This window comes from Corvus kubaryi, unplaced genomic scaffold (genome assembly GCF_017639235.1).
Source record: "Corvus kubaryi isolate FWS band 111438036 unplaced genomic scaffold, C.kubaryi_AGA036_p1.0 138, whole genome shotgun sequence".
Classification (NCBI taxonomy): Eukaryota; Metazoa; Chordata; class Aves; order Passeriformes; family Corvidae; genus Corvus; species Corvus kubaryi.
The window spans coordinates 13,105,293-13,119,765 of NW_024580672.1; the positions used below are offsets into that span (position 1 = coordinate 13,105,293).

The 14,473-nt window shown below is 38.9% G+C and overlaps 1 protein-coding gene across 4 annotated transcripts in view; it reads right to left on the minus strand.

Moving 5' to 3' along the window:
• The window catches only part of LOC121660173 (VPS10 domain-containing receptor SorCS1-like), a 264,051-nt gene that overhangs the window by 92,805 nt on the left and 156,773 nt on the right, over positions 1-14,473 (minus strand). For all 4 annotated transcript variants that reach the window (XM_042019278.1, XM_042019275.1, XM_042019277.1 and 1 more), the window contains exon 4: positions 13,105-13,263. In XM_042019278.1, coding sequence (XP_041875212.1) covers positions 13,105-13,263 — 159 coding nt within the window. The remainder of the gene's footprint in view (positions 1-13,104; positions 13,264-14,473) is intronic.

Consider the following 14,473-nt stretch of genomic DNA (forward strand, 5'->3'; position numbering starts at 1 on the left):
AGGGATCACTTTATGGTTGCACCCAGCAACCTACCCTGAATGAAAGTTCATCATCCAGTTACCTTCCTCAATATTATGTCAGAAGGACATTCTCTTCCCATCAGCAGTGCCATCCTTAGGAAGCTTTTTCAATCTGGCACCAAAAAATGTTCTAATATGTCTAGATTTCCCTTGCAGGACTGGATGAGTTTAAATAGCACAAGTTCCTTGTTCCAAGGAAACCCGTGATTTTCCCTCTGCTCTTGTACTTCTCCTGCAAACAACATGACACCTTCTCCTTGTCCGGTTACACAAACAATACCCAAATATATCAATCATTTCAGAAAATCTTTCCATGATAAATACCAAACCAGGCTGAGAAAGGTCAGCAAAAAGGCATGTTACAGGTATTATAAATCCTTTAACATGTCTTTGTGGAATGATATACAAATGTTACTACTACAGAGCACTTACAAACAGCTGCTCTCTGTAAGTGCTGCCATCAGGTAATTCTCAGAAGGCCAGTAGAGGGAAGGATCACTTGGGTTCTGTTATTTCTTTTGCTTTATTTAGCTTCAAATTTATCATACGGAAGGATGGAGAGGCAGTCAGCCCTACACTTGCAGATTCATCCTATTTCCCCTCCTTCCTTTGCCTGGTAGACTTGGTCAGTCCCCTTTTCTGGCAAGGCAGATGTTGGACATTGTTTTTTGAACTATGATCTCCCTTTTCATGACAACTCTTAAGGGATTTTGTATAAAACGCAAATGATCTGAATCTTTATGTGCCAACCATAGCAAATTTTTTTGGAACACACAGTGGCAGTGGATTGGTAGGAAAGAGAAAGATGGATGACTGTGAGAATAACTGAGGAGAAAAAATGATTATTTAAAAGCTTTGGGTTCATCAGAAGGATGACTTGAAAGTATTTTAAGAATTATGAGACTGGGACGTAAAAAACCTTGAGGTCTACTTATTTGGATATTGATTCCAAATGCAAACCCCAATATCTCTCACCCTTCCTATGGTAAAAACTTGGAAGAACATGGAGAAACTAATTAAAAGAGCTTTTTAGTAAACAGTAGACTGGCATGCGTTAAAATTTACTTTAAAATATGAAAGCTAAAAATTCACCTCTTTCTCTTTCTCTTGAACACTGTCAAAGAAGAGAGAGGAAGGAAGGTGGAGAGGACAGAAGATAAGAGGGAGAAACAGTTTAGTTCTGTGGCTACAAATGCATCCAATTTTAAAACTTCAGTGAGTCTGCTATTTTTCCTTAAGTAGAAGATTCTAGGTACATTTTTACTTGAAACTTTAGGAAATCCTAACTATAACAAAGGAAAACTTTGCTTTTTGGAAATTGAAGAAAATCTTTTGGAACACTGAATAACCACTTTTTGAAGTGATTTGAGGTCACATATTCAAGAACCTTACCATTACAGGAAGTATTTTCCCTCCTTCAGATTCAAAATCCATTTCTAGCCCTGCTTTTATAATTGCGGCAAGAAATAAAAACATAACAATAAGCTATTTCTATTATCTATCATCTCTCTGATGTCAATGTTTTTCTTTTCATAGCAAAGTAGTTTCTTCTGTGCCAAGTACTGTCTTTGACATACAGTAATTTAAGTTTCAATAAAGCTTATATGATCCTTTAATTAAGAACAGGGAGCAATCCAAATTCAGCAAATCCCTCTGTGTTTCCAGACCAGGGATAAATAGGATGTAAGCTTTCCAGGGACATTGACGTTCAGATGGTTGAAGTCATCATACTGAATTTTGTTTTCCCACCTTTGTATCTCTCACCCTTGTCCCTCTCTGGTTTCCCCAAGCACAGCTTTCAGCAGGTTATTCCCTCTCTGAATTTGCTGGTGACAGTAATGGTATCTAGAATGAATTAATTCTCTGTGCTGGTGTAGCACCCTCCTCCATGCCTGCAGCCCCACTGCAGTGCCAGCTGCTTGACAGCCCCAGTGCCACAGCTTCCCTCTGGCTCTTCCAGCACAACTCTTCCTCCAGAGGGGCCTTTACCTGGAGCATCTGTCAATGCCCCCATCACAACAGAGGCTGTGAAGCTGCACAGCACCCAAACAGCCTTGCTCTCTCCTAATCTGTGCCGTGAGGAAGACATGATTCAGGCAAAAATGTGGAGAAATGCAAGAGTTTCTAAGTCTGTTTCAAAGGTAGGAAATGGATACAGCAATTCTACTGTCAGGGCTGGACTCTTAAATTAGGAGCCAGTGCCCAGTGAGCTGGAGATAGTGTGTGAGAAAAGGCAACAGCTCTCAAAGGTAAATACCAGCTCCCTGGGAACCCATATCCAAAGCTCTCATTGTCTTTGATAAGACACTTTAATAACCAGGCTTTAGAAGGTTTTTCATCCTCTGCCATTATCTCAGCACCAGCCTTGGCCTTTACTGACTCACAGCAGCACAAGCAGCACTAATGTATGTCTAGCAAATGGGGAATTCCCTACCTTATGTAGAATCCCCCTCACCCCCCAAAAAAACTCTTTGCAGTAAGGATTTTTTCAGATATTTTATTTTAAGTATCATTCATTTTTAAACCGAGTTTATTTAGTTGGACCAAAAAAAAAAAAAAAAAGGAAGTATTTGAAGGCTACGTTTTTGTCAAGAATCAGTTATGATACAGCTGGGATTATTTTTCCCCTTTTATCTATTGTAGCGCTTGTATGGATATTTTTTAAACCCAGCATGGTATTTTGTTCTTGTTACAAAATCCCTCTCTCTCCTGGGACTTCTTGTGATAGCCTTGTGCAGGCAGTCCCTTCAAAGATGACATTTTGTTTTCTTTGGCAAGCACTGCTGTCTGATGACAATTTGCATTATTAGACTGAAGTTAGATAATGTTCCTTGCTACACTTATTTTTCAAGCACAGATAGAAAAGGAACTTATTACAATTTTATTGTGTTTTCATCTGAGGGCCAAGCTGACATTTCTGTTGTCACAGACACAAAACTGTTATGAAGTACAAATCTTGTATTGATCTCTCAGATTTGACCCTTGTTCATCAGGGAATCATTCTCTTCCTGCTTCTTCTCTTGTACATTTATTTTTCTGTGTAATACGCAGATTCATTAACAACCATTAACAGTCTGGGTTTGCTTTGTTTTGCTTTTTTAGATCCTAATATTCTGTGAAGTAGAAACTTAGCACCTACCTCATTTATATAAAAAAACCGAAATGCAAAGGAAAAGAAAAGGCTGGTCTGAGGTTACAAATACTTTCTGAGGCTGAACAGAATTCAAATAAACCCTCTGAATGGCGAGACAATTCCCCAGCCTTCTCACAACACGACACCACTGTCTCCTGGAGCAGGGAAAGCTGACATCTGAAAACTGAACTTCTTTCCTTATCTACACCAGACATGACACAATACTCCTCTCCTCCATCTTTTTTGTTTCCCAACTTGTGTGCGAAGCATAAGAGCTGCTCATGTATTTTATGGGATAGTGTGAGCTTCACCTTAAAATGCTCTGGCATGTCTAGGTAACAGCAGGATACAGTTGCCATGTATTATTCTTTTTCCTATTCTAATTTCCCGACCTTTCCAGCACCAACTTCAGACTTGATTAATTTTTTGTTTTGCCTTTCACAGTACAAAAAAGCCAACTAAATTCTATACAATATAGGGAGAAATCATGATGTCTTCCAAAATGTTCCATTAAGAATAACTGGGATTTATTTGACCCACCCATTTTGATATAATGCCATCTGAAGGGTCATTATGCCAGTCAAGACCTACCATCACCCCTTCTGTTTTCAACAGATTACTTTTCCTAACTAAACCTTTCATGTGAGGAATGTCTTGTGCTCCCATCTTCACTTTAGTGCCTATACAGATTGCTGCAGATAGAACTGAACCCTGAGTGTCCATCATGTTTCATCATTCAGCACCTAAACTGATTGGATTAAATAATTGATCATGATGCTTCTCCACATAGAGATTCAAGATCTACAGATCTTGAATCATGTGGCAATTCCATGTGCTTCCTATGCTGATGAGGATATTCAATTTTATACATTGGTTTAATCTCACGCAAAAAAAAAAAAATGCACATAGAAATTCAAAACCTGGTTAAATAAATGTTAAATTGCATGTTGGAAGAGACATTAGGGAAATACTTTCAGAAAGCTCCTAATATTTTTCTTTTACTTAAGAGATTTCCCATAAACAAGTTATAATGGAATACAGCATGGAGTCTATTTGTTGACTGGGTTTACCAACTTCGGTATTCTAACATTCAAAAAGAAAAGGCTCTCTCACCTATAGTTTCCATGCACTCTCCACTCATTCTCCCTGGACACAGATCAGACCAAAGCAAATCAATCTACACTACATTATTGACCCTAAAAAAACCAGATGCAGCTGGAACACTAGCTCAGAACAGCTTTGAAAGCAGTGGGTTTGATTCAAATTCACCTCCAATTCCATGAGAAGGTTTTTACTAGTCAGTGCTCCTGGTACTTTCTTCACATATGCTCACTTCTTGACTCTCATTCTTCCTGGTGCTCCTATGAGATGATTAAAACTAATGCTATTCATGGTGTTTCCCCCTCACCCCTTCACACAGAATTTATTCACATACAAAAATCCTCAAAACACCAGTGCACCTAAGCCACAGATTTTGCACCGGTGAACCACATAAATATTTTGAGAGATCTTTTTTCCCCTCAAATTTCAAATTCACCAGAGAATGTAACATCCCAAAAGCACAGTTTAGTTTTAACTATAAACATAAGAGTCCAAATGGATAAAGACAACTGACATGCAACAACACAACTTGAAATACATGACAGCAAGTCCTTCTTCATCTTATAATTCATTTATGCAGAATAAGTTTATTGCTGATAAATTGTACTTTACTACTACTACTTTTACTACTACTACAAATGCAGGCACATTTGAAGAAATTCTAGTCTTCTACAAGGTTTCAGTCATCATTCTTGTTGTTCATAAGAGCATTTTTCAAATATTATTAAACTGTGAAAGACCGTATTTCGAACTGATCTAAAATCTCAGGAAAGCAAAGAACAGTAGGGAAAGCATCATGTGGATTGCTGCAATTTTGGTGATGTACTTCTCCAATTTAATCTCTCTTGCCTTTCTTTTGCTTTCTATGCAGTCTGCAGAAAAAGTGGGGTCAGTGCATTAGGGCAGGACTTCAGATTGAACATGTTTATATAGGCATAATCAATAGTCCTTTATGGTTTTTCACACCCTTTTGCCCCTGACTATCTGTTGGATGAAAAAATTACCACAATGGGAAAGAAGTTTCCACGGTGGTAAAAGAGACATTTTGAAACAGGAATGAAATGGAATGAAAAGGGACTTGGATGGACACGTTCCCAAAATGCATCCAGTGCAGCTTACTTGAGTATCAAACAAAGTACATTACATTTGAAGAAATTGCTGCACAAGACATTTCTTCTTCAGAGCAGCCAAAGGTTGGGAGGTATGCTGCTATTCCCTGAGTCAGACTATGGACCAGGCTTTTCTCTTCCAACACTGCATTTAACAGAACAGTATGTTTTGTATAAAAAAGCAGCTAAAATCATATATGGTATTTCCTTCCTAAAATAAAGTGTAAGACTCATGATTGAGGATACAGAAACGGACTACAGGGCAGATCCTCATTTACTCCCCTCATCTCTATGCTATTTGTAAGTTCCACTGTTAAGAGGCTTAAATATCCTTGAAGCAATAAAGTTCACAGGATGCTGCAGAGATTTTGAACATTTTAAGTTGCAGGCAATGCATTAATCACGCATGTGGAAGCCATCAATAAGGTTACCCAATAACTGGTGTTTATTGAATGCTGATGGAAACTCATCAGAGTGATAAAGCTGCCAGATACCTGCTTCACAGCCCACTCAAACACCAGTTATGTCTGCAGCTCTGCAGCTGCTTTTGCTGATGAACCACACGCTAATGCCATGCAGAGTTGTTTGGTATGGTCATGACACAGCAATTGCTTTTGTGAATGTTCAGCACATCAAAGCATCCTGAACATGACCCCCAGCTTTCTTCCTACCTATCCCTCAATAACTCCTCACACATTGCCACCTATGAGCCACATCAGCCAGTGTTCTGGTTTTGTGGTAGTTTGCAAGCAACTGCATTAGGATGATGTCCCCAGTTCATTCAACTCACATGCTAAAAAAGTGACAAGAAACATATTTTTTACCAGGAGATATTTAAAGGATTCTGACGGGCATATATATTTTAAAGACAGAAGGAGCCTCTAAGATCATCAGTGTGTTCTCCCCCTAACAGCTGCTGCAGCATCTTTACCAGTAACTCAAGCAGTAGAGAGAATTATTCAGGTCAACAACTGATAGCTGAACTAGATTGTATCATTTGGAAAGACACCCAATCTCAAGTCCAAGGGATGATGAATTTACCACTCCACTTAGTATGTTGTCCTCAAGGTTAATTCCCTTCTCTACTAAAATACACTATCTGTGTTACAGGCAACAGGGTACCCAGCACTTGCTTTCTGCTCTGCTATAAATTTACTAAGTAGATTCATAATTGCTTAGATAACTGCAATAAATAAGTGCATTTTTTTGTTTAAACACAAATTTCTGTGTGTCGTATTTGAATGAGAACAGAAGAGAAAAGGCTTACTACACCAGAATTTAGGGCAAAGTGTCAGAATTTTCATGCACACATGCACAGCTTTAAATTTAAAAATAAATTATTGTTTATCATTTGCATTATATTAAAACCTATGGCTTCAAGTGAACGTAGTGTTGACAGGCACTTTGTATAATAAGGAACTGGAGACATACTGGACATACTGTCTGTCTCAACCAAAGGACAGAGACAGAGAAAGAGGAGACAGAGGTGAGTCACATACAGAAAAGTGAAGGAATTGCTCAACGCCACAGAGATCAGCAGCACATCAAGTGATATGGAGTACATGTCTTTATTCCTAATCCAGTGAACCATCCAACTCTGATGGAAAGGAAAAAGTAGGGGTTTTTTTCATGGAAGTAGGAAAAGCAGAGTTATATAGAGCACAGAAAATCTTGCAGAGAAACAGCTCTACCCTTAACTACAAGTATGTATCCAAGGAGCCCAAACCAGAAAAAGAACAAGTTATCTAAGGGTACAGAGGGCTGATATTTATACAGATGAATAAGCAAGGACATATTGATTTGCCTAAAGATTGCCTGAGTGAGTCAGTGGTAAAGAGCACAGTGATTACTGCTTGAGAGTCTTTCCTTCTGTTTCACTGATCACACTCCTGGCCCAGAAATCTATCTTCCACTGGGCTCTGCTAGTTGATTTTTTTCTTTTTCCTTTTTATTTTTAGAGTAGGAAACAACATTAGAGATTCCTATCACTTTTAATTCCATATTTTACCTTAATTGTTACCCCAGCACATTATGCTTAGTGAGGTCTGTAAAAGACTGATGGGTACTCTAGGAAACTATATTTTTCAACACACTTTCCACACTGGCTTGTGGTCAATTTAAAAAGGAAAGGGGAAAAAAAAAAAGATACAATCTGGCATCATTATTCTCCTTTTGATGTCCCTTCCTTGTTTATTTTCAGGATGCTGACTGCCACCAAACACTTATCAATTTGCCTAGAGATAGCAAGGGATATTTGCAAAGGGTTGTGTGCAAGATGTGTTACCAGGATGCCTAACAGGTGTCTGTGCTTTGAGTCCTCACACACAGCCCTAGCTAAAATGAGGGTATTTCTCTGCATTGCTTGTTAAAAACATAACCACATGGAATGTCTTAAAAACAGGGAAGAGCATTCACAAGGCTTTTGCGTGGAAGGACCTATGCATCCCTGGCACAAGTGCTGGTAACCCAGAAGAGTTATCTGAGATCGAGCAGAAAGTGCAACCTTGCAAAATCTGGGGCAAACAACTTTTAACATGGAAATTACTTGTTACTTTTTCATCTTCAACGATGTGCATCAAAGAGAATCAAGTCTGCTGGAAAACTGGTTTGGATTATTAGTGGTGCCCCAAATATTAACACAAATAGTGTAAGACTGTTGCAGGAGTAATGCCATAGGGAAAGGGGGAGTTATTCACATAGGCTAATGTTAGCTTTATGCAAACTAGCTCCCTGGTTGTGTCCACAGTCTGTCAAAAGAGATAGGCTTTTCCAGAGGATGATTCAAAGTGGCTAATGCTTACCACTCTAGAGAAGCTTTCTTCCTCTCCATTAATTTTAGATGGGATTAGCCTCCCTCAGCCAACATTAGCCCAAGTGAATAGTCCTCTAAATTGTTGTCACTACTGCTGTCAGCAGTGTGGGAGAAGAGAAAAACACACCAAAAGGAGGTCACTTGATGGTAACAGCTTTTGGGTTTTTTTTTGCTTTTCTTTTTTACCTATGGTACAACTTCTGATAAAATTAATCTGAATCTTATTCTTCCTTCTCTGGTCTAAGTAAGAAATTACTGTTACCATTGAAACTAGGAGTGTTTAAATACAAAAGGAATAATTTATGTTGAAAGGAACCCCTGGAAGTTCCAGGTGCGATCCTTTCTAAGCAGATTCACCCTCAAAGTAAGATCCTAATACAGTGGAATGAAAGGTTTTAAAATTACGGAGTGTAATCAGAATAGCCCATCACATCTTGAAGAGTGAATACTGGCTACATCTATGGCAGACACTTCACTGTCAGACACACGTAATAGACAAAAACACATGGATAGATGGGGCTGAAGGTACTTTTAAGTGTTGGCCTGCCCCCTCACAGACATCCTGTGGCCATACGAATCTGTATCTCTTTTCTAAGTGGTTTCTCTATCATCCCAGATCTAAGAATACCTTTCTCTTCCACTTACGTGCACGAGGAGTGGACATCCTATAATGCAGAAAAATGAAGATGATGATATGGCTTGATGTCAGAAGATAGGGTGTCTCAAAAGTACCAGAATCCTGATTTGCCAACTTCAGCACTTCAGAAATACAGCCAAGTATCAGTCCCTAACTTTCATCTTCAGCATGATACACAGAGTAATAAAGGTAGACTGATGGAATCAGGTATTTGGAAAAGGTTGAAATGAATAAAGAAAGAAGAAAAAAAAACCCCAAAACATAAAACATCTTCATTTACTAGTGCTATGTTGACAGGGCTCCTCTAATTTGGGGTGCCTCACTTTTCAAGAGTTACTTTAAAATGAGAGACGAGAAGCAACAACAATAACTCCATTTTAAACCTGCTTTTCAGCCTCTGTTGCTGCCTTTCAGTACTTGAGTGCCTCTGTGCATTTATTCCTGAGCTGGGCAATTACGACTGCATTTTGCCTGTCTGACTTTTGCTTCCCAATTCCACCTTTATTTCATCTCCCCAAATAGCTCTGTTATTCCTGGCTGATTACTAACCACTCCTCTGTGTGTCTGACCCATCTGAATAGCAGAAGATGTCTCCACATGAACTAGAGGCTCTCATATTCCACGGTCTGATTACACAGCAAACCACTTTTGAAGATTACACAGTAATACATTAGTAATACTCCCATAAAATACAGCCCCTCATTCTACAAGCAAGCTGATTAAACCCACGAGAGCTCACATATACAAGACCTCCAAAAAGCTTTTGCCTCACAAGCACTGCTTTACTGTGTCTGGAGTTTCCTTCTGATTTGTAATTCCTTTACACAGAAAATAGAGAAGCATGCAGTAGTTCTGCAATTATGTGGTAAGAATCAGCCAAGTAACAACTGTACTTTCAGCCAGAACAATTAATGCAATCATGAAGCAATTAGTGCAGGCAGCAGATGGTTTGCTGCTCTTTTTTTTCTCAAGACTGGCAGGAAAAAGCCATGACTGAATAAGGGACTGGTCTGTCAGCAGTGGTAATTCAAGTCCACTGCCCAAGGCAGAGACACAGGAGAAAGATATGTGAACAAAAGCAACCGAGTCACTGAAGCTTAACGAGTTATTGTTCATCAGCTGAACCCCAGTAATTAACCACATTCACTCACAAACAACACCCAAGAAACTGGGACATAAAATTACTTCAGTTAAAACAGATTTCCCTACAATTGAGTAAATCCCTATTAAAACAAACAATAAAAGATCTTTTCATATTGATAGACTCAGTGGGCGGTGAAGAGATTGAGGGATGGTTCTGTGTGACCCATTTACTGTTTATTACAACTGAGTAATGAGAGGCATCCACTACTCTTGGCTTTGCCCTCATCAGTCCTCAATTGCATGGACAACTTCTGAGAACCAAAACAGTCCAAATCCACTGTGATTCCTGTCTCTCCAGCTCTTGCTCTATTCACCACCCGATTTTCCCCATCCCACTTGCTGCAATGACACGATGCAAATGGATGACAACAATCAAGTGGCTTGCTAGAAGGATGTAAAAGTGTTTTCTAGTTGATTATCACCTCCCTCCTGTCAACAGCAAAATTAAATGACTGCACCAATCCTAACTGGTCAAAATCCAATTTACTCTTCAAAGCCCCCATCACAGCCTCTTGAGTCAGTGGCATCAAAGTTAGTGGCCTCAAAACGTAAATTCTTTACCACACAGATATGTTTCCCTTGCCTCCTTGGGTGACTCTCAGTCAGTATGCACACGGAGCCTGGAATCCAAGGAGTAATGGATTCTCTTCCCTTAAATACGGCATTAGTACAAGATCAGGAAATAGCTAACAGCAGTGTCATTTGTTGCAAAGCACCCCTCAGCTCCCATTGCAATTATCTAAATACCTGCAGGACCTCCTAATTACTCTGAGAAAATTCTGCCCTTGGCTATACAAACACAAAACCAATGGGAGTCATTTACACTTAGCCATGGGCTGAAGTTGACCCTTAGTTCGAGTTACATTTAATTTAGTCCAAGCTGATTAATACCCTTCGCCTGCTGGTTACCCTCTACAGTTCTTGGCCAAAGCTTGCTGAAGTCAGAAAATGTATCCATTAGGCTTTAAAGTAGAAACCAGGCCTGTGACTCATACCCATCCAGTGTACTTTTAAAATGCTATTTTGGAGTTAATTGGTACAGATCTACAGACTTTGTGCTACCTGATTTTTGTCTTGCAACTACAGTATTGAATTACCAACAGTTATCCAATTTTCTAATCAATGCCATAACAAAAAAATTTTATAATACAGCCTACGTCCTCTCTCCCTAAACACCCCTCACACACAACTTCAACACCAACCCCATAAATTCATGTCAACACACAAACAGACCCTTTGTTCTTATATCCAGATTGTCTTTTAGGATTCTGTGGAAGAGTGGGAGTTTCCTACGGAATAGTGACAATATACTTCTTGGTAGCCATCAATCATAAATTAAATAAGCCTTAGCTACATGGCCTCTAATTTAGAATTATTTCCTGATTAGACTGAATACCCTAACAACTGAAATGAATTTTCTACTACGTCGTACTTTTATTTGACAAAGTTCCCACTGAAAGTTTCATTGATCTTCATATAATAAATTTCCTATTGCTAAAACACAGTAACTTTCATTCCAATGGTCCTAAAAAGACATCAGAGACCAACTTCTGTTTCACATCAGTCCAGAGAACTGAACAGCCACAAGGGAAAGGAAACATTTTGGCATTGTCCAATTACACACTGTACACACAGAAATAATTTAATCTGCACCTTCCTCAGAACAAAGTATAACCATACTACACTCTACAAAACCCTGTGAGAGGGGTGACTGAAAAGTATTGCATGCAATTGACTGTACAGAAAGAATTAGGAGGCAAGACGCATTTCTCAGTTGCAAAGGGTATTAAGCTACAGTCCTGGAAGGATTCTGGTTTTGAGTGTGAAGTGAAGGATGGAAATATTCCAGAAATTTCAATATGATCATTTTGCAACTTTACTTACTTAGTTTCCTTATGCCTTTGTTTTCTCAGGCTTACAGTAAGAATAAAAACATGTCTAATTTATGCAAAATGAAAATCAGGAGTTTAATTATTTCACAATGAATCTAACAACACAGATGGAAAACATCACAGATTTCAACCTTTTATGTTGATCCTTACATTAATGTATAACCTACATGAACAATTCAGCCAACAGTTAGATTATGGATTATATTCATAGATTCTATTCTCATAGACTCATCATACACAAAACAAAGGCAAGACCACTACATTACTTTGTATAAAAGCTGATATGCTAAGTGCCAAGATATTGCACTCTTTTACCCTTGCTGGGAGCTCAACAAACTCTTGGTCTTTTTACAGGTTTATTCAAAAACTTTAAAACGCCAGGATGTGAAATCTGCAATTTCTCGGAGCAGTTTGCTCCAAAGGCTAGTCACCTCACAGATGAGTTTATCTGCCAGTGACTCCTAACCATCAATTTTTGTTAGAAGTTTTTATCACTAAATCAAAATGGTTTCTCCTATGATTTGTCTTTCCCCATGGAAATGTTTATGCGCAACAATATAGTTTTCCTTCAATATGCTTTCTGTTGAACTAAACAGATTGAGGTCTATCAAGTCCTTCAGTGTAAGAAAACTGACTTGTGAGTATCGATGTGTCCGATTTTCAAAAAATTCCAACAATGAGTTCTCCACAATAAAGTCCTGTGTTGTTGTTTTAGGTTGGGCAGCAAAAAATGAAGGCAAATCTCACAGAGTATTTATTTGGCTGATGGATTACCCATACTGAGGGAGCTGGACTTCAAGGGAAATTGATTCACTGCTACTTTTTCCTCTTAGAAAATAAAAAACTACTTGAAAATATGCCAACCAGAGAGGAACAAGGAGTGTCTTATACTGTTCTTGGAGCTGATACTAAACTGGAGGAAGAGAATTGTTGAATAAGAGGCCAAAAGCCTCATTAGAGGTTTGTGAAGGATCCTAGTTGTCTTCTGTGCCCACTGCCTGTCACACAATATTGCCAAAAGGATGGATGAATAAACACAGACTGGCAGATCAGTAACAGAGGGCTGGGCCCCAGGAACAGAGCAGATGCCCACGTCCTTTACTTTGACCTTTACACTGAGACTTGGTCACTGTTTTCTGCTTGGAACTACCAAACTGGTATCACCCTGAAGACTATCCTGAATGCTCTGCAGCAGTTGCACAGAGAAATGGGGAAACTCTAGGTTCTGCCTAAGCAAACAAACCCACAATTCTTACCTTCTGATCTTGGCTGTAGGCTAAGATCCAATCTTCCTGTTTGGGGTGGAAGAGCAGACTGTGGATGTAGAAGTTCAGACGGTATTTTTGATAGGTGGCTCCTTCATCAGAACTGATTAATAAGCTGCTTTCAACTTCTGGATCAGTCAGCAGCATAATCTGTATGGAAGGGAGAGATGAAAACACAGTGGTTAAGAGTCAGATGGAAAACTAAGCAAGCAGCTAGGAACTTCAGAGAAGCTTATTATATATGACTATTACAAAATGCTTCAATGTAATGTCAAAACCACCATAGCCAATGTTTCAGGAATGAAAACAGTATGTTTCAGCTATGTATACAAACACATAACATATGATCAAACAGGCAGAATGACTTTACCACTAGTTAAACCAGACCTAAATGAAGCTGTGCTTAGGTTATTTGAAAAATTAAACCTGAAATTTTTCACACTAGAGCACAGAAGTTACCTGGGAGGTACAGTGGGCTGCTAGAGTTTTCAAGAATGATCTACTGGAGTGGCAGACAAAAAGTTAGGTGTGACTGATCTCTAATGGTGGGTTTTGTTAGACTCTGGCAGAAATTTCAGAGAAGGCAGTTTCACTGCCTGAAATATTACAACCTGGCTGCTTGCAACAAGCAGTCTTGCTTTGGCACGAGAACACATTGGATAATGTGCTGTGTTCTTTCCACCTCCAGTTTCTACAGTGCTGTGAATTATAGATTTGGTGGTGTATCAGAAATAATCTCTGCATAGCAAATTTGCTTTCTAGCTCTGTCCAGGAGTGTTAGCTTAGGAGTGACAAAAGATATATGGCTTACAGTTGTAGCAGCTACTTTACCCCATTATCTGTGGTATTAATTAATTGGTCTGCATTGCTGATGAATCAGTGACAATAACGAGTTACTGCTCTCATTTGTCTCTGCATGAGAGAATATATAGGTCTGAGCAGTAAAAAGTGTTTCAGTATTTCAGCAAGCAACAGAGTAATACCCCTAAGGAATGGGAATGAGGCATCATGACTGAAAAACATGAAAAGTTTTAAAGAATATTCGCCTTGAAAAGGTATTAAAGGCTCGAATCATTAGCATTTTTATTTTATTTTTTCTAAGTTGCTTTGCAAATGGCAAACACTGATCTGTTTTTAGACAAGCCTGAAATGAAAGGATCCACACCTGTCATTTCTCAGAGAGAATTCCTATCTGGGTTTGAGCACTGCAAAAATCACACAGTATTTCCTTCTCTTCTTTCATTTAGGCAGGCAGAGTTAGATACAATTTAACTCACTACCTATGAATTATAAGGAAACATAGCATCTGGTGAGACACCAGATGCTAAAGAACTATTCATAGGTGAAGGTGTAAATACAT